The sequence below is a fragment of the Dromaius novaehollandiae genome, chromosome 3, assembly GCF_036370855.1.
Source record: "Dromaius novaehollandiae isolate bDroNov1 chromosome 3, bDroNov1.hap1, whole genome shotgun sequence".
NCBI lineage: Eukaryota > Metazoa > Chordata > Aves > Casuariiformes > Dromaiidae > Dromaius > Dromaius novaehollandiae.
In genome coordinates this window covers 91,075,929-91,099,885 of record NC_088100.1, presented here as the reverse complement: position 1 = coordinate 91,099,885, position 23,957 = coordinate 91,075,929, and the positions used below count along the sequence as shown (strand labels likewise).

The 23,957-nt window shown below is 35.9% G+C and overlaps 1 protein-coding gene across 1 annotated transcript in view; it reads right to left on the bottom strand.

Annotated features, from left to right (window-relative positions):
* CRIM1 (cysteine rich transmembrane BMP regulator 1) overlaps positions 1-23,957 on the bottom strand; it is a 215,414-nt gene that overhangs the window by 84,223 nt on the left and 107,234 nt on the right. Inside the window, exon 5 of the mRNA XM_026102661.2 lies at positions 8,197-8,318. Coding sequence (XP_025958446.2) covers positions 8,197-8,318 — 122 coding nt within the window. The remainder of the gene's footprint in view (positions 1-8,196; positions 8,319-23,957) is intronic.

Genomic DNA, 23,957 nt, shown 5'->3' with positions numbered 1-23,957 from the left:
TCAAAACAGTTTTCTGTTGTTTAAAGGACTAAAAGGCACATGATTCCAGCACTTTGGAAATTCCTTCAGCATACAGAAGAATTTCCATCAGGCTCCAGGAAGGAACTGGTGCAAGTACTGTGAACTTTCCATTAAATGAAAGGGAAGGAAGCTGATAAATTTAAATCCTGTGTCAGTATAAACAAAATACTCAAAAGCTTTCTCTTTTCCAAAATCTATGCTAACAGGGATATTTTTTTTAAAAAAAGATACAATATGTTTTACAGGAATTTACCCATTTAACAGTGTTAAAGAACAACACACTACATGCTTTTGTTTGCTTTCAAATATCTCAGAACAAGCTATGTGGAAAATAAAATATTTGGGTTCTTACTCTTCAGATTATAGGGAAAATATTGCTTTAAGAAATGTAAACACAACTGCAGGACCATTCTGAAAGTCCTTTGGTCCTGCATCTTCTAAAAAAGGTAATCTAGAAAGAGAGAACATGACTAAAACAAACTTGTAACGGTCAATGCAATTACTCATAAATATTTTATACTTGCAAAATCATTAATGGAAAGAAACATTATTTTGTGGCACCTGCAGTCTGTAGAGGGCAGAGGACACTGAGGAAAAACAGTAACAACAGAAAGTCAAATACAGCAATTCACTTCTAAAACATGAAGGAAATCACCACATCTAGGTAGTAAGGTTGCTAGTAGAGGAAAGCCACATCACTGCTTTAGAAACCACTGTGTGTGCAGATGCCACAAGCCATACAGTGTCTACCTTCCATGGAATTCTTAAACTAAGTATTTTCTCTGGCCATCTCACCAGCAGATTCAAGTCCAATAAGCTTTACAGAACTGCAGAGGAAAGACAGTTGTTTTGCAGAGGTTGATGCATGTGCCTCCTTTTACACGCAGCAGACAAGAGCTTAAGGCACTCCTCTTGGAGAAAGATAGGGTGAAGGCTGAATCATAGAAAAGAAGGCTGAAAGACACCCAAACAAAATCAGCTCTACCTAAAGTATCCCTGGTTTCATGTTTTCTTTAAAACTATCTGTAATGGAGAAACTGCAACCTGTCTATTAAATAATTCCACAGTTTAGCTATTTTAACTGAACCCAAATTACTCAAACAGTAGCAAGGGTAATTCAGGCTAGACAATATCTCTGCCTTCATCCTCTTTTACAGAGGAAATGCATGCATTTCTCTCAGTGTTTATTTTTCTTATTCAGGTAATGCTTTTAAATGTCCTACTGTTTCTGTCACCCTTCTAGAGTGACAGACTCTCTAGAGACTCTAGACTCTCTCTTGTTTATCTACATATACTTCTTGAAATACAGTAGGACAACTTTTTAACATCCTGTAGTAAGTTAAGCCCTACCACAGAAAAAGCAACTAAATTGCCAAAGGAAGAGCCTGGGTCTACAGGTGCCTTGGTAGTGCTCTAGAATTGCAGGATAGCCACAGGATACCCCCTCTCCCCCAAACTTAGCAGATGGTAAGGCTATGGTTTAGCACTACAGCTAAATAATGATGCTCAGCAGTAGGATTCTTGCAGAGGTATGGCCATTTTTTCAGTTCTTCAAGAAAAATACTGAATTCTAACCTTGTCCTCCCAAGTGTTGGCAATCTTGTCCAGGTTTAAGCATCTACAAATTCTTAACAGTCACAACATTACCAAAGATATTAGCCTATCAGAAAAAATTCAGTTTGATGAAAAAAATTACTACTTAAAGTAAAACTTTAGTTTCATTGATTTTTATAGACACACAGATCTGCACCACCTGGCATCTAATATTCCTTGTACACAACATACCATCAATTCCACAGAATTTACCTAGCATCTCATTTTCATTAACTGATATGAATGACTGAAGTAATTTGGACTTTGTCTTTATGTTATTCAAAACTCACTGAGTATTTAATTCTGCCCTTTCCCATACCATAACTTAGTAACATATGAAGGGAATAGGAAGATGGAATAGCAATTGCCGTGAGGAGTAATTGCATCAGCAGGTGACAAGATGTGTGATTAAAGAGGAATTTAAATCTCTCCTCATGCTGTACCACTGTATAGAGAGGCAAGTCTGAGGAAACCCAGGAAGCACAGAGAAAAGAAATGGCTCATTTATGTCAGCAGTATTTTCTCAGATGAAGAAAAAAATTAAAGAAGTAATTATAAAGCACAGATTATCAGTCACATCAAGATTGATGATATAGGAGATTACTTCCCTAGCACTATGTGATCAAGAGTACTGACTAAAACAGCACTATAGAAAAGGAGAGAGTTTCGGTTCCAGCAGAAGTTCTCAACCTTGCTTCTCGCTACCAATGCTCGTTCCATTAGGGCAGGCGTCAGCTACTCCCAATCTCAACAGACCAGGCAACCAAAGCCTAAACCTCACCTCCTGGCAAGGGGCCTGAGGCGAGGCTCTAAAGCCTCTCCTGGCAAGGCAGGATTCTCCAGTAACAGCTCACACATGGTCGTGGCAGACAGAAGCCTGGTCCACCAGACCTTGGATTACATTGAAGCAGTAACTAGGGCCACTCTCATACCTGAACAAAACGCATGTAATTTATCATCTTTCACAAAGCAATCAGAGAACCTTTTTAAAGTAGCTCTTGTACTAAAGGAATCTCACTCAGAAGTAGAAGCCCTGGTTGAGAGATGCAGGCAGCTGTAACACGCTGAACAACTGCTCTCAAATTTCTAAGGCAGAGCTGTAAGTCAGTATGTGCTCTAGTGCAACTTAGATTCAAGAGACCAGTGCATCAATATCCAATTAGAGATCTGGCAGCCAGGATACTCTCCCAACAGTTCCAGTCTCGTTGCACATGCACCTTTCGGCCTCTTTCGATTCATTTGCTGATGCTCTGAGAGCTCTTAGTTTAATGCTCAATCATTTTTTTCTTTACAACCTCTCCAATTAGAAGAGGCAGCACACACCAGGATTAGTACAGAAAAATCACAGTAACTACAGTACAGAGTGGATCAGAAGAAATCCTGCATTCATTTCTACCAAGTGCAGGGTTTTTGGGGAGATTGCATCTTGGGAATCTCTTGCTCCATTTTCCCCAAATTTATACTATATACTATCTAGTGTCCTCTAGAAGGAAAGATTTCAGATCAGTACAAGCAGAAAGATTTCACAGTAAGTAGAATAATTCATGCTTAAACAAAGCAATATACAGTCTTAATTTCACTGAAACTTGCACTGTGTTACAATGCTGGAATCATACAATAGGCAAAAATCCCATTTTCAGTTTCTTATATTAAGATGAAGTTATTTTCTATAGATTTCACAGGTTGCCTTAGTTTTCTCTGCATCCAGCTCATACTTTTCAGAAACAAGCACATCTGAGTATGCATGAAGCTGTTCCCTGCTAGCTGTTAACTACTAAACACTGCTATACTAATCTCTGGATTCCCATGCAGCAATATGTGACTGTAGTATAGTTATAGCAGCTATAGCTCTATTTAAATCTCTGGCTGACATAAAATAGTATATATTTAGCAACTCTAGCCTGATGTAGACAAAAGCATAAATCCTGTTTCATGCATTACCTGGGGCTTGCTCTGAAGACCATGAAGAAAACAAGATCAGAAGTGACATGCAGTCATCTATCTTCTAAGCTAAGAAACACTACAAAATCCTATCACTCTATTGCTTTGTATGTTAGTGTCCACCACCAGTTCTAGACAGTTGAAAGATTTTAATTTACAAACCCCTAAACAGAGTAAAAACTTTTCTTGATGAAGAAAAAAGCAAGAAACAAAGGTGCTGCTATCATCATTGTGCCAGCTATAATTTTGACAGCCAAAGACCAAGGTATACTTTGGGATGGCCCAAACAATCATAAAGGATAAATCATGGCAGAGGAACATGTCATGTTCTAGCACTGTGTCAAGAAGTGAGGTTTGGCTTGATTCTTACCACCATTTAAGCAATACAGAATAGCTTTACTTATGTAGATGCTTTCCTTCAAAGTGAAAGGAATCAACGCACGCCTTCAAGTTTCACCTTTTATATTGATTGACCTGAGGGAGAAGAGTGACATTCTCATGACAGTAATACTTATCCATAATTTTAATGGTGAATTATTTTAAGCACAATTGTGCTACATTTTAAAAAGCACGTATGTCCCCATTAGTATGATAGTTTTACACAAAATACTTTGACCTCTGGATATATTCATGATGATTAAAACCCCACACAGAACCATTAACAACATCATCTATCTGTGATGCAAATATATTTTTTCTTGACATCCAAGTCAAGTGGTTCTGAGCACTACTTTCTAAATAATTTCCTCTAACATAGATCCAGAAAAGAAGCTTAACCTATGTAAACACTGAACAGCTACAGGCACAGTAGATACTACATAATAAGAAACAATAATTAATAAGAAGCACCAATTAAATCATTAAACTGAAACATTAGGACTGTTCCCAAGCAAAAGTAAATGTTATTTCAGTGATATTTACATAGTTTATTATTTAACAAACTATGAGAAACAGCAGATTACACATGATGATGGGGGAAATAAAGACTTGCCCTGTGTGAATCTGAAGCATGAAAATAATAAATTAACTTATTGACTTACTGCTGTATTTATAACTAAACAGAAATAACTAGAAAAATCTGAATATCTGCAAAGAATGAGGACTGTAGAAAATTATATTAATCTGTCGTGAAAAAATCTTCTGAGACAGACCAATTAAACGCAAGATCGAGACATTTAAAGTGTGCACTGGTTACAAAGATTAGCACACAAAGATCTACAGATGTGTATTAGAGCTTTCTAAATCATTTTTATGTTAAATCCAGAAAAAAATGTCTGTGAAACAGACTGATCTGCCCACCAAAAAAGAGAACATACTGTGAACAGTTTTCACACCAGAACTTATCTTTCATGTTACACTTACTTTGCTGTTCTTGTACAACACCTACCTCCTCAACTGGCCACCGGTGCTGTTCTGCAGCAGCAGCCCTCTTTCCTGCTCATTAAAGGAAGCCTCCCTAAATTCCCCGTGAAAATGCAACTTTGCCATTCTATCACAATAGCACATTCTTGCAACAAATATTACAGAACGCCGGCTTGCTTTTACACTGTGCACATCATTAGGGTTACCGAACCCTCCCCACCACCCCGTCTTATACACAGACTTTATTTCTGCAGTTTAAGTACACTTGCTCTTCATGGATTCCTTTGATTTCAAGGCAACTCAGATGATCAGTACTGTTCCTGACAACTTTTTTCTTTCCTCCACTTTCTATCATTAAACAGATGTTATAACATCAGTAACACAGTACTGATGTGAGTATATGTCCTCTTGACCGTGTTCAGAGATGGTCAAATCCAGAAGTAACTAGTTTGACTAGTTGGTAACACTGAATATACAATTTCCCTACTTACATATAACCCAGTAACTTGCATTTGATTAAAATACATCTCTTAAAAAGGCATCTAATCTTAAAACAACAAGATAAGGAATTCAATACCTTCCTGACAGTTCATGCCAATAATTAATCACCCCCACTGTTGAGAACAGTGTGTCCTGCATCTTACTGATTTGGATTTCATTACCTCAATGGCAACTTCTTTTTAATGAAGTGAAGAAATTGAGCTATGCCTATCACTGTAAGGTATTCTGTCCCTCTGTCACTGATAAATGCCATGCCTCTTTTGCATTTGTCTGCATTTTCAAGTCCCTTCTAAAAATCAGAACTGGATATTTAACTATCAGCCTGACAACTGACAAAAGTAAGGGTAAGGATCTCCTCCCCACCACCAGCACTAGTTTGTTGTTGCACCAGACATTCACCTAGTGAAACTAGTTCTGACAAGAACTTACAGGACATCACCGCCTATGTTACAGGTGTGGCTTGCATTATTTGTCCCTGATGTGTGACTTGCACTTGAAAAACCCCAAATGGTAAAATAATACAGATCAAGTTCTCACTATCCTGTCCTCCTTGTTAATTATCTGCCACACAATCCAAATGTCACATGCCGAAGTCTCACGAGCAGACGTTCCACAGTTGCGCCCAGCTTGCTGATAAAAATGTTTAACATCTTTAGGCCTATAACTATTTCCTTTTTCCATACAGAAACATCATTAGTAACTGCACCTTGAAATATCTCAGTTCTAAATATGTTTAAAGCATATCTAATTTGCACTGTACAGCTTTTTTCTTTTGTTTTTTAAATCGGACTGTGGTATTGAGACAAACGCCCCTTAAAAAACCCAGATGACATCTATGTATTTAACTTCTCCAATCAGGTTTCTCAGAAAAAAGCGTTTTCATTTTTTAAAGAGGAACTATTTTTTAAATACTTTTCATACTTTCCTGTATTTTGTGTTAATAGTACTTCCAGTGTTTCAATACTGATGTCTTAAGGACATACACATGACAAAAGATTATCTCTTTCTACAAGCCTTATCTTTCTTCCCATTTGGCCTTTCTGCTCCCTTCTCTGCCAGCGAGTTCCCTTCAAAAACTCCTTTTTCCTTCCAATTTAGTCTGTCTTCATAGCCTATGCCAAGGTGAAAATTAGGAATGGAAAAGCCTGATGACAAGAAGGAAACCTCACCTCACACCAGGTTGAATCTTGAGTTAGAGTAAACAATAAGGCAATGATGCCAAAGCAATAGCGCAAAAACAGGCCAAAACTCACTGTTAACTATGCAAAACGAGTACAACTTCTCTTGGGAAATCAGATGTAAAAATGACAAATGATGAAAGGAAGTGGGCAACTGAAACAGCTCTAACACATTTCTGAGCACTGCATGATATGGACTGCAACAGCTTCAACAGCCGTACCCCCAAATAATTTACGGACCAAAGAGAAACAGGAGCGTTAGAAAAGCTGTTTGTACCTTACAGAGTGGACTTATAGACAAACAATGACATCACATTGGAAATTGGCTTAGCATTTTCTATTCAAACCACCAAAGTAAATCCTTAACCAAACACTATGTTGAAGTACCACACAAATCAAATGCTTAAAACTTCACAAATCAAAGTGTTCTAACAGAATGGCAGGAATACAAAACAAAGATGAATATTATTTTAGTGTAACAGGTGGTATACAAGCAAATTAGGCCAACTGCATTTAATTCTACAGTATCTACAACCTTACCCAAATATTGAAAGAACTGAACTGAAAGCTAAACAGCCTATGATTCTTTTTTAGGCAAATTCTGTTATTCATATGAAAGAAGTTGATTTTTTATATTTAATACCCCCTACCACTACTAGAGCAAAGTAGGTATTTAAAAATAATGCTTGGCACATATATAATAAGTATTTGAAAAATTGCATTTATTTTTAAATCAGCATTGACAATATTGTCTGTAAATATCAAAACCATTCTCCTAGGGAGATGTCTATATATGTATGTGTATATGCAGTGAAAGAAGGCAAAAGTAAAAGCTGTTTCAAGAATACAAAGCACAACTGAACAAGACAGGTGTTTATAGAAGCACAAATGTGCAATTTTTGGTTCTCAGATATCATCCGAGCATAGAAAAGTTCAAGAATAATTTTCCTTTCCGATCTACCATTAGTCAAATATCTAAGTTTCCTTCCAACATACCATAAGAATAGCATAGAGCAGTCCTGAGATATAGTCACTGATGTAACAGATTTAAGGCTTTTAAACAGAGCTTTCTCTAAATATTTAGATCTAGAAGCAAAGAATGAGAATCGGTCTGCTCTTGCACTGCCTTACAATTTTCAAAGATTTTACATTCATGCTAAAAAATAGTTTGCAAATGTTTCTTAAAGTGAATCCAATTGTCTGAAGAGCATGCTTTTGTTCAGAATCTTGCAAATAGTGCAGTCTCAGTGCTTAGCAAAAAAATTCACTTTAGTGAATTTTAGTGAACACTACAGCATCTGCTAATGGCAAAGGAGAACCTGAACAACTGAAGGTGATGCGGAGTCTTTTGCTAAAACTAAAAATCCCTGCAGTTATAGGGAAAAATGCTTCAGAAATTAATGGAACTAGACACCACTTCCAAACGACACATTTTCCCACTTAAATACCTTTAATACAACTTCCCGTTCCTTCTTATTAAAGAAGCTTCGAGTAAGTTATTTCCTTTAAAACTTGACACATTAAAAATAACTAAATACCCAACACCTCCCATGGACAAATAAAATTCTCCTCTCCAGGTACAAGAAAAAACTTCACATACCATTGACACATTCAAAGACATCACAGCACTTGCCAGGTGTTCCATCTCCACGCGAGACTATCTGGGGAACGGAGCCTGCCTCGCACACGGGGAAACCACATAAACCGGAGAGGCATTCGCATCTGAAACCAAAGAAAAGGGAAAACCTCATAAATAAGCGAAGCCATATATGAGTGGAAAGAATAAGCAAAGAGAAAATGGTAAGCTATAGCACAAGTTCCAGTTATTGAATTAGTATTAGTATATTCATATTTTAGAATCATCTTTCATTAACCCAATGACAAAGTTTAAAAAAAGAGATACTTTTATGTTGGTAAACTGAGTTCATTTGCTATCATTTTCTGATCCAGCAAGCAAGATAACGGTACTGTGCAACATCAACACTTGTCTAGTACTGTATGCACAAATTTAGAAAACTATTGTTTCAGATTTAAATTTTTTTTCTCTAGATTTTCAGAGTTAGACTTCTCCTTCAATTCTGGCTGTGAAAGATCTAAATAGGTAAAACACTAATAGCAATATCCAAGCCTATTCATCAGAAGGAACAACTTCCTGTCATCAGGAAACACTCATTTCCCAGTTTTGCATGGGGGATAATTAAAGAGAAAGGAAGATAAGTAATTTACACCTTAAACGTCATGCAGAGTTATTAAATCTGTATCAAGTCAAAAAAGGCATGGTCTCTCTTGTTTTTTGATGGTGCCATCTCTAGTTTAGAGAAGGGCAACCAATTACACAAGATGCCAAATAACGGAAAAGGCTAGATATATACAAAATACTATAGTTAGTTTTACAGACTGGATCATTCTGATAGGTAAAGAATATTTCATTAATGTGAAGGGTAATATTTATTTAAGAAAGCAGTCTGAAGAACCAGAAGATATAAAATGCAGATAAGCAGTAGTCACATGCTTGTTTATAAATTCTTTGCTTTATGAATTTCAAACCAAGCTCCCCTGTGACACCTAGCATGTGCCAGCATATTAACAGCACTGTTTCCAAGTCCAACACTTCAAACTTGCATAAGTTTACATTTAACAGAGTTCTTGCCACAAAGAGGTGGCATATTATAGGGATAAGCAGTCACAATTCAATAAAAGTACAGGACAAAATGAACAGGGAAAAACATGCAAATATTACAGCTGAAAAATGTCAGGGAACAGCACTCAAAGTTTTCCAGTTGCAGTTCAAAGGATTTTTTTTTTAAACAACTTACAGATTAATCTGGCATCCAACAAATGCATATGAATTTCAAAAGGAAAAAAAGGAACTAAACACGATCCTGCAATTATGAGTTAAAGCAAATGAAAATAGGAACTCTGCTTAAAATATACCTGACTATTCCAAACAATTCCCAAATTAAACCAGCCATTAGCAAGAAGCATCATCAGCACTCATTCGGTTTATTTATTCTTTATTCTTGAAAAGCAAGAAGCTCGGTTCTTCTCTACCATGTATACCTCCTTAACTGCCCAACAGCAATTTCATCTCAGACCAGGGTACAGCTAAAGAGAAAGAGCCTGCTCCCAACAGACAGGTTTTTAAAATCTCTCCCATTAATCTTACTAGTGACTGCTGTTACATTCTCCCTTAGAAGGAAAATAGCAAGATGAGATACAAGTAAAGACAAGTAATCTCTCAGGACCTTTCTTATTTTACCTGAAAACGATTTTTAAAATATCGCTTTATAACAGAGTATTACCATCAAGGAACAAATGAATCCTTGAAAAAAATCAGTATTATTATATCACATTTCACAAATAAAAGTGTGCCAAGACAAAGTGAAGCAATCTAATTCTATGAGCATGTATATAATAAAGTATAGCAATAGTTACAAAACAGGTATTTCAGGGTTTCTGTTTGATGGTATTGTGCTTACTGTAATAGTCAAGCATAATGAACTAAACAAAAAAACGGGAGTCTAGAAACTAAGAGTTTTATTCATCATACCTTTGCTTTTGACAGTCATTTTTCATCTTAACTTCTTATTTGTAAATACAGAAAAGGGGAACTTAATACTTTTCTTTATTGCATGCACTTGCCTTCAGAGAGGCAGGAGGAACAACAGCAGCATGGCTCCTGCTACCAGGGGATTAAAAAAACCCAAAGGATTTGTGATAGTGGCTTCCCTTTAAGACGATTCAGCTTCTCTCTTCGGCTGGAGGTTTGGGGAAGAAGCATGGAGCAGAAAGAAAGAAAAGGGTGTAGAAGGCACACCTGGAAGAGAGCGTTCTTGAAAGAAAATTACAAGAAAACACGTATCCCTATTTTGTTTGCTCCCTTTTGACCTTATTTTACAAAAAACAAACAAACACATCCCCAGCCTTCCCAAAACAGAGTTTATTGAAGAATATATCTGGGAGTACCAGCAGATGAAGGCTACGTGTAACACTTTTGGCCAAGTGTTCTGAAAGAAAGGAAAAAGCCAGCGGTGCACAGAAAAGACATGAAAGTAGTTTTAAAAAAACTTGTAAGGCTGTCTCACCTTTTACTACCCCAGTAATAAAGATACTTAGAGAAGAAAAATGACCTCTAGACGCTGGTGGAAAAGAACGATTAGCAGGTTCAAGAAATTTGTACCTTAACCTATCTAGCAGACATTGATTCAGAAGCTGCTTTTCCCTTGTGATAACAAAAATAAAGTGCTTATATTTTCCTCAAGAAGAAAAACCCTTAAAAACATTTATATATGCACACACACACACACACACACACACACACACACACACACACAACCTGAGAGTGATTTTAAAAGCCTCAGTAAAAAAACTAAGTTTCATTTCAGCTAGCCCATGTTCAACATAAAAAAATAAATCTCTAGGAGAATAATTCAAAATTCATGAAAATTCACGCAAATTTTTTCAAAAAAAAAAAAAAAAAAGCTAGATGCCATGGAAATATAGTTGTGCACATTGATTTCCAAGTCTCACGAGCCAAAATTACTAATCTCAGTTATATCTCTCCTCCACAATAAGCTTTTTTCAGACATGTCTGTATCTTCTCAATTCTTTATATCACATTCATTATCATGAAGATGAGAGTTCCTTGCAGAATATTAAATAATTAGATTAATAACTCTCATACTTTTCTTTCTCTCACCTTCTTAGGACTACTTTTAAAAATAACCAACCAAAAGAAAAAACAACCCAAAACAAACAAAAGTCACCAAAAGACTCAAGATAGGACCATCTCACAAAACAAGATACTGAAAAAGATGTTTACAAGATTGGTGGGAGCCAGTGTTCCTTTCTGCAGAAAAGGATCCCTCCCATTCAGAGTAACCAAAGACCAGCATAATCATTCAGTGACAAAAAAGACCCTGTAACAGCTGTAAGCAAACAAAAACCCAATCCCTTAAAATTTTACAGGTTGACTTCCCATTAGATTAGATTAAAAAAATAAATAGAATCCATGCATAGGAGAAAGATGGACTTTTAAATAGTCTGCATACTTTTCAGCCAGCTCTGCTAGGAAAATCTTTGACCATATTCCAGGCTATTAGCATGGAAAACACTGTTTTTGGAGACAGAAGTCTTTCAGGAAGAAACTCAAGGAAATCTGGTACCAGAACACAGCTGTAGCATTGCCAAGACAACAACATCTGAAAATTCTGAGTAAGAAATCAAATTCTTAATGAGAGAGCAAAATCAGTTTTATACTACTAAATTTTTCTGAAGTGCCTTTTGGAGAAAAGGGATGCAAGGGAAGTGGTATTCCAGCCCTGTGCTCGATGAGAGGCAGCAGCAGGATGTCTTTGCCTTGGTATCTTGGTAATAAGTTTGGAGAAGTTTAGTAGACTAGGTTGTGATAAGCCTGTTCATAGAGGTCACACATCATTCTAAATAATTTCTACAAAATTTGGTAATTCAAACTATTGATCTGTAGACAGTGTAGCCTCTAAGCTGCTCTCTGTATAATCATAACTCATCTAAGGAAAATGGACACAGCCTAAGTTACTACAAGGAAAGCTTCCAAGAGAAAAGGAGGACTTCATACATTGCTCGTCTCCTATACAGGCTACAGCTACATTACTAAAACTTCAAATAAGACAGTGGAATTGAAAGGTTTCAAGATTAAAAAGACTTCAACATTTGAGGTTCCAAGAAGTTGGCACCCCACATCTTAAGAGCAAAGGCTCGAAGCAAACATCGCTGAGAACACTGACATGTACTATTATGGAAATTGAGCTGGGAAGGAAGAACATAGCCCTTAAACAAATGAGAACAGTCCCACAAGGGAACAAATAACAGAACAGAAAAGAAAAAGAGAAAGAGAAAAATCAAAAAAATCATCCAAGAGACATCATGGAATAGATGTGAAGAGGTGGCAGGATGGTGAGGAAGAGACCAAGAGTCCTCATTAAGAAGCCATTTTCACTGAAGGATGACAGAAATTTTGCAAATAATGAACCTGACTCCACTTCTTCAGGTTAGTAGTTGTGACACTAATCCTACAAAATTCAGCAACTGAGCTAGAGATCCTTGAGTATACACAAGACCAAGAAAAAGACTTTTGATATCCAGCCACATTCACTAATCACATGAAGTGGTTAATGCTTTACATATTCATGAGGGTAACTGCTTCATGAATACGAATGGACTTTTTTCATTTAAATTTCCTTCAATTTTTATGTTTGTCAGTTTCAAAATATATCATCATGTGACTCTTATGTTTCAGTCTTCTTTTTTGTATTTCTATCATCATTTTCCTTTTTTCCTTTATGTCAACAGAAGTGCAAAAAGGAAAAGGAAGAAGGAAAAATCTAATCATCTTGGTTTACTTACTGTTATTAAGCAGATGAAAAGAGAGAAGGGCTTGGTATTCCCAAAAAAGATGTTTTAATGGTAGGATCAAAAGATATCTCCAGGCAAAAGGCAGACTGGCTATGAAAATAAGAACAGTTATCCAGGAAGAAAGATTTAGTACCAGTGAATGAGAAGGCTAGGGTGGGAATAGGGAATATTTATTTTGAGGATAAAACAAAATGAAATCTGAAGCACTGAGCCTGCAGAAAAACATTCCTGAAAGACGCATCAAATTCCTGTGGAGATTTTATCATGGTCCTCCTTTTCTCCTTGCAGGAAAGGAATCTGATACACTGTGTTAACATTAGCAGCACTAACACTAGCTAAACATAATAGAAAAAATTCTGGAGGACTCAACAATATGAACACTTAAGGATACTATAAAGCAAGGAATATTCAAGAGAACTCTGCATTATCCAAGCTTGATGAGTTATGAGAAAGGAAAACAGATTAAAAGCAAGACCCTCCTATCATGAAGCATAGGGTATAAGAGATTAGACTACAGCAAAATGAAATATTACCATGACAATCTCAAAGCCAGCAAGGGGTTATTTCCATGTTACTATCTACATTTGAAGCTACAACATGAGTTAAAGCAGGCAAGATGATGAGTTCCTAAACTGGCCAAGTTACAGCCTAGTGAATCAACTAAACGCTAGTCTTGGAAAAAGTAACTCCAGTCCTACGCAAAAAAACAGTAACTCTACAGGGGCAAAGAGAAAGCCATTCAGATACCTCCATCCAACAGGTTCAGCTACATTTTTTCTAAATCTTCAGAGGTAGAGATTGAAATGTTTTAGACCAAAATTTCAAGGTCATTATAAGTTTTGAAAGTATGATTAACTAGATCAGTAATCAAAATATTCTTTTCCTGGAAAGTTTTTTGTATTTCACTTTGAAAGTCAGTAATAATACCATAAAAAGAGAGAGCAGATGAACTGCTAAAGTTGCAGATAACACTTATTATCAGATCATTTCCGAAAGCTCAAAACTTCATGTAACCTTCTATCTGAACTGTCCCAAAGTTCTTCCAATTCTAAGTCTCCAGGTGGTTTACCTATCTGGAAATCAAAGCAAGTAAGAATTTCTTTCTAAAATTCTGGATATAGACATAAATACAAATGTTATTACAAACAGATACCCAATACAATGGCTATTTTTTCCATGAAAACAGTAATCTCTATATCCATGGAACATTTAAATATTACATAAGATGACTATCTAGCTTTTAATTAAAGATATTGCAGATAGGAACTGTTTTTTGTGTATATTTTGCAAATTATTAGCATTAGGAAACAGCAAACAGATGCAAGCAGGGGGGAAAGTAGTAAAAATCAGCATTCACATCAAGGAAATAATCATCTTTCCAAGATTTACTGGAATCCAAACAGTTCATTTCACTAAAAGACTTGATTTCATCCTCTGAATAAGGTTAGATCAACTGTTCTGTTTTTCTGAAGGATGAGAAGGGAAAAGAACAGTCACAAAGAAGTCATGCTGTGAAACCAGCAGGCACAAAACTACCGGCCACTGTACAACACTATGTGTACTACCCCTTTTGAATTCATCACTGTATGAATAGAACTCTAATATAAACCAGTCTATTTTTCTCATATTTCATATTTTGCCTTAACAGCTTACACCTTTCTCAGTTTAAGATGTCTTCATTTTTTCCACTGTATCAGTTATTCTTTCTTTAGTACATTTAGCAGCCTCACCTTCCACAATATTATGATAACCAACATTTCAAAACCGAACATAAAATATTGGTTAAAAAGGATATACTAGTGATAGCTAATCAATGATAGATAGTACAAGTTTCCATTTCTTTTCTTGTTTTACCGCACTTAATGAGTAATTATGATATCTCATCCTCATACAAACGAAATACAATCCCTAAGGACTGCAAATCAAAAATTACTTACAAATAATAGCGTTATAAGTAATTCACTGCACTAACTCCAATATTCCTGTAATTCCAGTCTTTCAGGAAAAGAAATAGAAATTGGTTCTCAAATGACATTCATAATCTTCTTCCTTTTTTGCAAGCATGCTGATGGAAATAGATGGCCAGCACATTATTAAGAAGGGACAACTGGAAAAGCAAACATAAGTGTCATGTAAAGAAAAACCAATGTTTTTACACAGGTAAAATGTGCCTTCTCTTGGCTAGAAATGAATTACTGGCCAATTTCAAATACATTAGGTTGCACTCTAAGATGTTAATGCACTGCTCATGAAATTTAAATAGCTTATAGGCTTATTCTTCATGTAACAGATTTCCCTAGAACCAAGCTACCAAGGTTTTAATATGAGCAATCCAAAACAATACCACAAAATATACTGTCAGGCAATTTTTCTGAGTGAACGAGAGCGCTATTTTTACATTCACCTTCGGCTTCCCTCCACCTCCCGGTAAGTTTCAGGTCAATACTTGAAAATTTTGTTCATCTTTCATATAACACACACTACATATAAATTATGAGAGTCTGGAATTAGACGAATTCAAGAAGGATATTAATACCAAGCATGCATTGCTTTATCAAAATAGAAATGCTTCATTAATATAGTTTTTTATTTTTTTTACCTAAGATATTAGGAAATGTAACTCTACTCCTCCTGGTCACTTTTTTCTCATTTGAAGACAGTTTAAAAAGCTGATTATTCCACATTCCTGAATATATTGCTGTTCTGAGATAATTTCTTCTGTTTGACCTATGGTGCTTAGCAGAATAACTGAGAAAAATTATTCTAATACAAAGTAGCAAAAAAATCATTTAAAAGGTAGTTTCTCAATTTTTAAATATTCTTCTTCAAATTGACATACAAAGGAACAAGCATAGAAGGTCAGACCAAAGGGTCACCTACCACAAAATCCTGCCTCAAACCATTTGAGCTCAGCTGCTTGTACTAATCAGAGACAAGAGGTTTGGAAAAAGGACTGCAAAGTGCTGCTGTGAGGTTTTTCCTGGGCCTCACCTCTTCATCAGTGTGAAGCATATCTCTAGATTCACATTTGAAGAGATCTATGAGGAGCTGAAAGGGTTTCTGCAGAGCACAGTCCAGACTGCTGCTAGTATCCTGAACACTCTCAGATGGCAACTGTGACCACTGCAGACATGGTCTCTGCTCTCAAATATCAGGATTTTGGTAAGTAAGTTTATCTCATTTCCTTTTCCCATGTTCAAGGCAAGCAGACAGGGGTCTATTCACGATATCTAGGGAGGAACATAACAGCACAGTGATACTTCTCCGGTGTACTCTCCTGGCTTTCAGCAATCCATGGAACAGAGCTATCTCAAGTCAGAAGATATTTTTGTGGTTGATAATCTTTGTCTAGCTTTTTCTTCTATTAACTTTGACATGCAAAACTCCAAGGCAATAAGCTCTCAATTCATTGTTAATATAGTTGTAGTGCTTACACTTTTTACTCTTGAATGGCATATCTCTGTAAAATTAAGCTATTGGATACTCAAGATAGAAATCAAAACAACCAAAGTTATTTTTGAAGTTATCTTATGGTTTATTTTGATGTCCATGGGTTCCTTTTTAAAAGGAAAAGCAAGTAATTTTTCTGCATTTAGCTTCTCTGTGCTATTCATGATATTCAATATCTTTCTCATATGCCTGAAGGCAACCCTTAATGAGTTTAGAATCATAGTCAATTTATCCTTCCTAGTTCAGAAACTGTTCCGCCATTGTGATCACACCTGCTGTCATTCTCTCTACTTCTAGTTTTACTATAACTTTTTATACCAGGGAGGCCAGAAACTAAACTTTCCAAAAGGGGAAAATATGACTCTCTTCCCCAAAACATGGTAAACCATTAGATGATCATTTAACTTCTGAATTTATTCCACTATGAACAACATTTAAAAGTAAGACCAGAAGAGTGCTCCAGAATCCCAGTGTTTCCAAAACCAAACAACTCTGTTCACTTACTATCAGATCCTTCTCTGTAACAGGAACCATGTTTGCAAGAACTGTAACCCATTTTTAGAAACAAGTTTCCTGAAATTCCACCAATGAAATTTCAAGGAAAAGTGCAGGATTATTTATTGTTTAGCAAACGTCCACAACCTTCAGTTCCTTTTCTTAAATATTAAATAATTCGAGAAGGGAAAAGGGAAGCAGCAGTTTGTGGCTGTTGAAGTCTCCACACTAAGTTCCCTGCTATTTGCTGGAGGAAACAGAACTTCAAACTCTTTTAATGTAACCACAGTAATGTTGATAGTATTACCTGCTCTGACTATTACTGAAAACTACTGGGGAATTCTCATGTCCATATCCCTTTCAACTACAAACATCCAAGGAATAACTATTATTTTATAAACCAAATAGGTCTCTCCAGACATGTCTACAGTTGTGAGTCTAAAGAATGTCATTCAAAGACATTATTGATCGCTATGATACAAACACAAATTTGCCTGATATTCTCAGAAACTAACCTGGACTTAATCACCTATTCAATTTCCAAACAAGGTAGTAATTGAAAAAGTAGAAGTAATGGAGCAAAACAGAGTGGGAAGTTGGGTGGGAGAGGGCAAGACAACACCTAATGTGATCAAGTTAGATACTAATTCTTAGCCTGTGAAGTGAAAACAGATTTATAAAAGAAAGATGTAATCTACCAGTTTGCATATTATAACTGAAAGACTTCAAATACCAGCTTGTTTATCAAGAATGCAAACAAAACCAAATTCTGTACACACTACAGAATCTCATTGTACTTCCAAGTATAACATGATAGTACGGCATCTAAGTAGCATCTAAAATTAGATAAAATTAACAGCTACTTTAAGTTCTTTGCGTTAAAATTTCTTCTCAGGTTTAACAGCAAAGTAGTAAATATAACATTATTGTAGTGTAGGGTCAGAAAAAGTACTATACATACTTTTTTCATAAGAACTCATATAAAGAAGCTGCTTGTATAAGTATGACCCATACTTCTTTATTCTCTGCTTAAAGAGAAATGTGCTCCTTTGTTTAGGCACTGTTGTCTTGACAGATTTTGCAATTCAATACTTCCTTCAGATTAGTGAAAGAACATATGGATATAATTTTTAACTTACACAACGCGGATATAAAATACTGGTCCTATAAAAGATGCAAGCAGTGATCCCTATATTTACAATGTCCAACAGCTTCTTTCACAGAAGATCATACAACATTTAATCTAAAAAAGGTTCTCACATTTCCCCTCTTTGTTAGAGGTCTTCTGTACTCTGAAGTTAACCATCCAGCTCCACAAATCTTTTCCTTGTCTACAGAGATTCTGTTGAAGTTTTACTAAGATGGCCTTTTTTTAAAAATAGCCATTAAAAATACTTTTACATATTTGCTGACTTCAAGAAAAATGGGATTGTTTGCCAAAATAATCAACATCTGTGAGGTTGGATGCAAAGGCAGAACTGAGAACACAGCAGTTGCCTGAGGCAACTGTAACAAGGGAAGGAAGAAGAGGATTGCTCCAACTCTGGATGAGGGGTATACTACAACTCCTAGAAGATGAACATGAAGATGATGGACATAGAAGATGGGTCACCCATTAAATTCACACCCATCCTACCTTTATTTTTACTCTTTGTGGATATTCAGTACAGTAGTTTCTACAACAAGACAATATTATGTTCTCATTTAGCAGACCTGACTTAAGAAAAATGAAGTTCTCCTGCGAAAAACATTTGCTAACTTTCCTAACTTTTGAGGATTTCTCTTTGTCTAAAATACATTAAAATGTTTAAATATCTATTTCTAAATATTATGAAACTTACTTATAAAATTGCACAGCATTCTGTTCAGTCTTTTCACAAAGAGTGAGAGAGAGAGAGAGAGAGAGAGAGAGAGAGAGAGAGAGAGAGAGAGAGAGAGAGAGAGAGAGAGACACTGACTGACTGACCGACCGACCGACCGACCATTGCAAGCCTGAGCTTGAGATAGGATGGTTCAACTGGCATCAATGAAAGGTTTTCCTCTGATGAAAAACCTGTCTCCTAAGTAAGGAATAGTGTCTCCAATTCAATCCCAAGTGTTAGAAAGGCATGGTACTGGATGGTCAGATGGACTTGAGATGGCAAAGAGGTCTGCTGGAGTAAAAGTACAGGAGGAACAATCTGAGGAACGTGGCCATGGTAGCTAGAAAGTAGTAGTAAAAGTTTTAACATGCTAATGAAACAACAGAAGACACAGCAAAACTTCTGCAGGCTATCTTAACATGCTCTTGTCCTGCTATCCAGGTTACTCAGAAGATAAGCCCTGAAGAGAAATCTCAGGAGAAGATGGGTGCTTGGATTTATATTTTGTCTTACCAGTTCCAGCTGAACTTTCCTTTAACAAAAACTGGGATCCATAACTACTTTCTCTTGGATATCAATTCTCAAAGATGAGATGGGTGGAGAGTAAGGATCTAAACACACTAAAACAAATGCAAGGGAGACTTCTGTATCAGCAGAAGTTGCTTAAGAGTGGTGACTTGTACAGGGTGAAGACAGAAAAGGTTATACCTCCTGAAAACTGTGACTGGCCTCGAAACAAGGTTGAGAAAAATGAAGTGGTGAATCCTAGTCCAAATACCCAAAGAAGAGATGTATTGTAAGCTTAAGGTCTTCAAAGGTAGGAAGACCTAAGAAAAGGTGACAGATGAGCAAGAAAGAATCATGATGCATTCTGAACAGCAACAGTGTAGAAAAGATCTGGCCCAGCCACATAATCGAGGAGAACTAAACGAAAAAGGTCTGTACCTCTCCTATGAAGTGGGACAGATAAAAAGGTGATCAGGGACTCAGAGCTCACCTCTACGGTTGCTATCAGAGTAAAACAGCCATGTTTGAGTACCAGCCAAATACGCAAATATAGCTGAAAAGAGAACTTAAATTTTAGTATTCCCTGTTATGATTCAGATGGCTGCCATAAAATAAGACAAGAATAGTGCTGTTCTAGCTGCCAGTAGGATCCCCTAGCCACTTGTGTGTAACAAGAAATACAGAATATATACCAGTGGCTGGTATGTATAATGCAGTGATAGCTTGCAGACACAAAGGGTGATACAACAGCGGGATCTGGTGCCACGAAAAGAGGATAAAATGTTTTAAAAGCAATTGCTTCCTGGACAAAGTAATCTAGAAGGATAACAAAATCTTAAATAAATGTAAATGACTTCTGAAGAGACCTGATTTTTGTAGGAGTAGCTGCTACAGGATCTCTGTTTCAGTTCACAAAAAAAACAATATCACATGACTTGACTGATACATACAAGTTTTCTGAAAAATAAAACTGGAAACTGTTAATGAAGAATTTCTCAATTGGCATCTATGTCATGCCCAAGATAGCAAAGTTTTGTTAGAAACAAAAAAGCATAAATAATAAAATCAAGAAATTTCTTCCCTTATAATCAAAGCCAAATAATACAGTACTTGTGTAAGAAATTTAGACTCTATCTAATACAAATCACTACCATTCCTTAATGTTGTCTTTAGAACTGCTAAATAAAGCATACTCATTTTTGAAAGTATTTCAATATAAGATGAATGCAGAAGAGTGTTTCCTTGCTTTATAATGCAGTCTTAAACCTGTTTTGGTATATTTATTCTTTTTCCTACTCCATGTCATGAAAGGTAATTTTACTTAATTAAATATGATAATAAAATCTGGTGTTGTGCAGTTCTAAGCTGCATCCAACTTCTATTCAAATACAGCTTAACATAAACCTTGGGCAATGATCAGCTACCACACAAATATTACTCATTTCTTTAAACTGCATAAAAATGTAAATATTTAAGAATCTGAATAAACCTACAGTTAGCTCTGTTGATATCAAGATATGCAACTGAAGTATCTGACATTAGCAGTAAAAATTACATACAGTTTCAAATCAAGGCATATTAATGGTTATGCGGATAAGATTAAAATCTTTCAAAAAATTCAAATAAAATATAATTCAAATAAATGCTAATAAAAATACTGAAAATTTTCCTTTTTCTCATTTAAGAAAGTGCTTAAATTCTTTTTAAAAAAAATCTGTTTGAAAAACAGAAGAGTAAAAATCTAGCAGCCAGCTCTCTCATTCAATACCTAAAAGTTTCTCTGTTTTCTTCCTACAGCCACATTTCAACGAAAATTTCTCTTTATATTGAAAAATCCAAAGAAATAACATTATTATTGGCAAAATCAGAGCACTAGATTCAACTTAAAATTCAGCTATATTTACTAGTAATCCCTTATAGTAATGAGGTTATCCTCATGACTGACTCTTAGTACTTTGCAGTGATATGTAGTTTCAGTATTAACCCAGACAATTTTATTGCTACTTCTTTTTTTACAAACATGTAAAATTTCAAAGCATATATATATATATATACACACACACACACATATACACACACACACACACATATACACACACACACACACATATACACACACACACACACATATACACACACACACACACATATACACACACACACACACATATACACACACACACACACATATACACACACACACACATATACACACACACACACATATACACACACACACACATATACACACACACACACACATATACACACACACACACACATATATATATATGTGTATATGAGTGCTTCAAAAATTGAACAGAAAGTCTGAGTTGACTGTAGTTGTATTTTGGAAATTTTAGACTACTGCACCTAAAAATAAATCGTGAAACAATGTGATTTATTACACGTTAACTGGTGCATTATTGAGAAGTATTCTGCAAGAAAACGTAACTGTCTAAATTTCAGTGGTGAAGACATCAATTTCATTATAAAGATCACCCTGATTTATACCACAGAATACTTCCCTATATTTTATTCAATAACTTATCTCCACATCTAAAAGGCAAAGATTTTACAATTATATTATGAAACATTTCAGTTTATATTTTCTTGGGGGGGGGGGGAAATCAAACAGCTGTCCTCATATTATATGCTGTAGTATTTTTTTTTTGTTTTGAGGTCCTCCCCCCCCCCCCCCCCCCAGTAAAGCTCTGAACTGGGAAACCAAAATGCACATGTGTATTGCCCCCCCCCCCCCCCAACAGAACTGAACAGGCAATTACAGTGTAAAAACAACATTTTATCATACCATCTGCGGAAACAATATTTTTGTTAGTCAAATTTCACTTTTAGGATACTGCAGACCAAACACTGGCATTGCTTTTCACATCAGTCTTAAGACTGAGATATTTTAGCCACATATAAAGAAAACCCAAAAACCAGTTTTATTACTAATTAATTTAAGAAACTTTTTCAGAGGTTGTCTTCCAAACAATGAAACCTGTAACCCTACTCCTCCACACTACTCTATCCAGTTGGAAGTTTTGCATTTCCAATGTCATCCAACTATTTGTAACTAAGCAATAGTGAATTGATCTGATCCAAAAAGTCTTCATTCACTCATCCCTCAAAACCGAGTCTTTTGGACTCCCAATTTGCTGTTACTACCTATCACACAAAGAAATAACTTTATCTGTAAAAAGCCTTTCTTCACTTTTATCTGAAAAATGAAATAATTAATCATTACAACTTATATCCCTGTTTTATTTAGATTAACTGAACAGTTCACTCCTCTCAAAGAAGAGTGCTCTCTGTAATATATTATGTCAACTATGCTTCATTTACATTTTTTCTCCCTCCCCCTCACACCACAACCTCAAAACTGCTTTTTTTTTTTTAAGCTAAGACTGAGATACAAGATACACTATTTTCCATGACTTCAGATTTTGATGGACAAACCTATACCAATAATTTCTGAACCTTTTCTAATCCAGAACATACCTGCGCTTCTGGTGTGAGGTTTTAAAATAAATCAGTCAAGCAAATTTATTATTGGGATTTGGTGAATGTACTCCTAGATGCGTGTTTCCTCTCAAAAGGAGAGAAATATCTTTTATCAGAAAGATATTTCTTCCAATACGTGCATGCTGCAAGAGCTAGTCAAAAGAGGTAAAAGGTGGCCATATTGACCCAGCACTTCACCATGAGTAATTCCAAAATCCCTCTAAAAATCTGGGGGAGGTAGGGTGTGGGAAATGGTTTTCTTCAATGTTAAGTAATTTCGGGAAGGGGACATGCTTCTATTTTGCAAATGTTCATGTTGTGAGACAGTATTAAAGGGCTCTATTTTTTTTCAGCTAGAACCCAAGCTGGCGAAAAGGATCAGTGACTACAGAAGCCAGAAATTTAGGAGGAAGGAGCTCAAATGGTCAGATTAGCGTCCTCAAAGGACAAAAATCAAGTTTCATAAAGCAGTCTATCCAAGCAACATTGGTTGGTATTAAGGAGTGAAGGATGGAAATACAATCACCAGTTCAATTCTCTATCAATGTTTCCATTATTTTTCTCAGCACAGCTATGAAGATAATCAGGCTTTGCTGACTAAGTTTTACACATTTAATTCTTTTGAATATTGGCACAGCATTAACATCTTTCTAGTTCTAGAGAATTTTCTTGGTTTATCAGCTTTTATTAGGAGAAAGACCCAGAACCATTAAAAAGAGAACCCAGGGAAAATGGAGAATGGAATGCATCTTGATGCCACCTGATCTGCAAGAGGAGACAGCACAGCAAGAATGAGAACTGGTGCAGGGGGAAGGTCTATACTTAGAACACAGAGGCAGGGTGATAAAACTGGAATAGGGAGAAAGGAAAGAAGAACTCACAAGGACAGTCAGAAAAAAACAGATAAACCAAAAATATTTAATGCAAAGCTACCAAAATATGCAATTTGCTCTTTTGTATATAATCATATGAAAAAATGTACAAGGACATGTGAGCAACAGCCATGTAAGCCCACACTAATCATGGAATAAGTCAGTTCCTATTGCTATATTCTGTTCTTCACAGATAAAAATAAAACAAATACTGATATAGAATTCTACACTTACAAAAAACTCTGAAAGGGATCTGAAAACTTGAAGGAAATTCC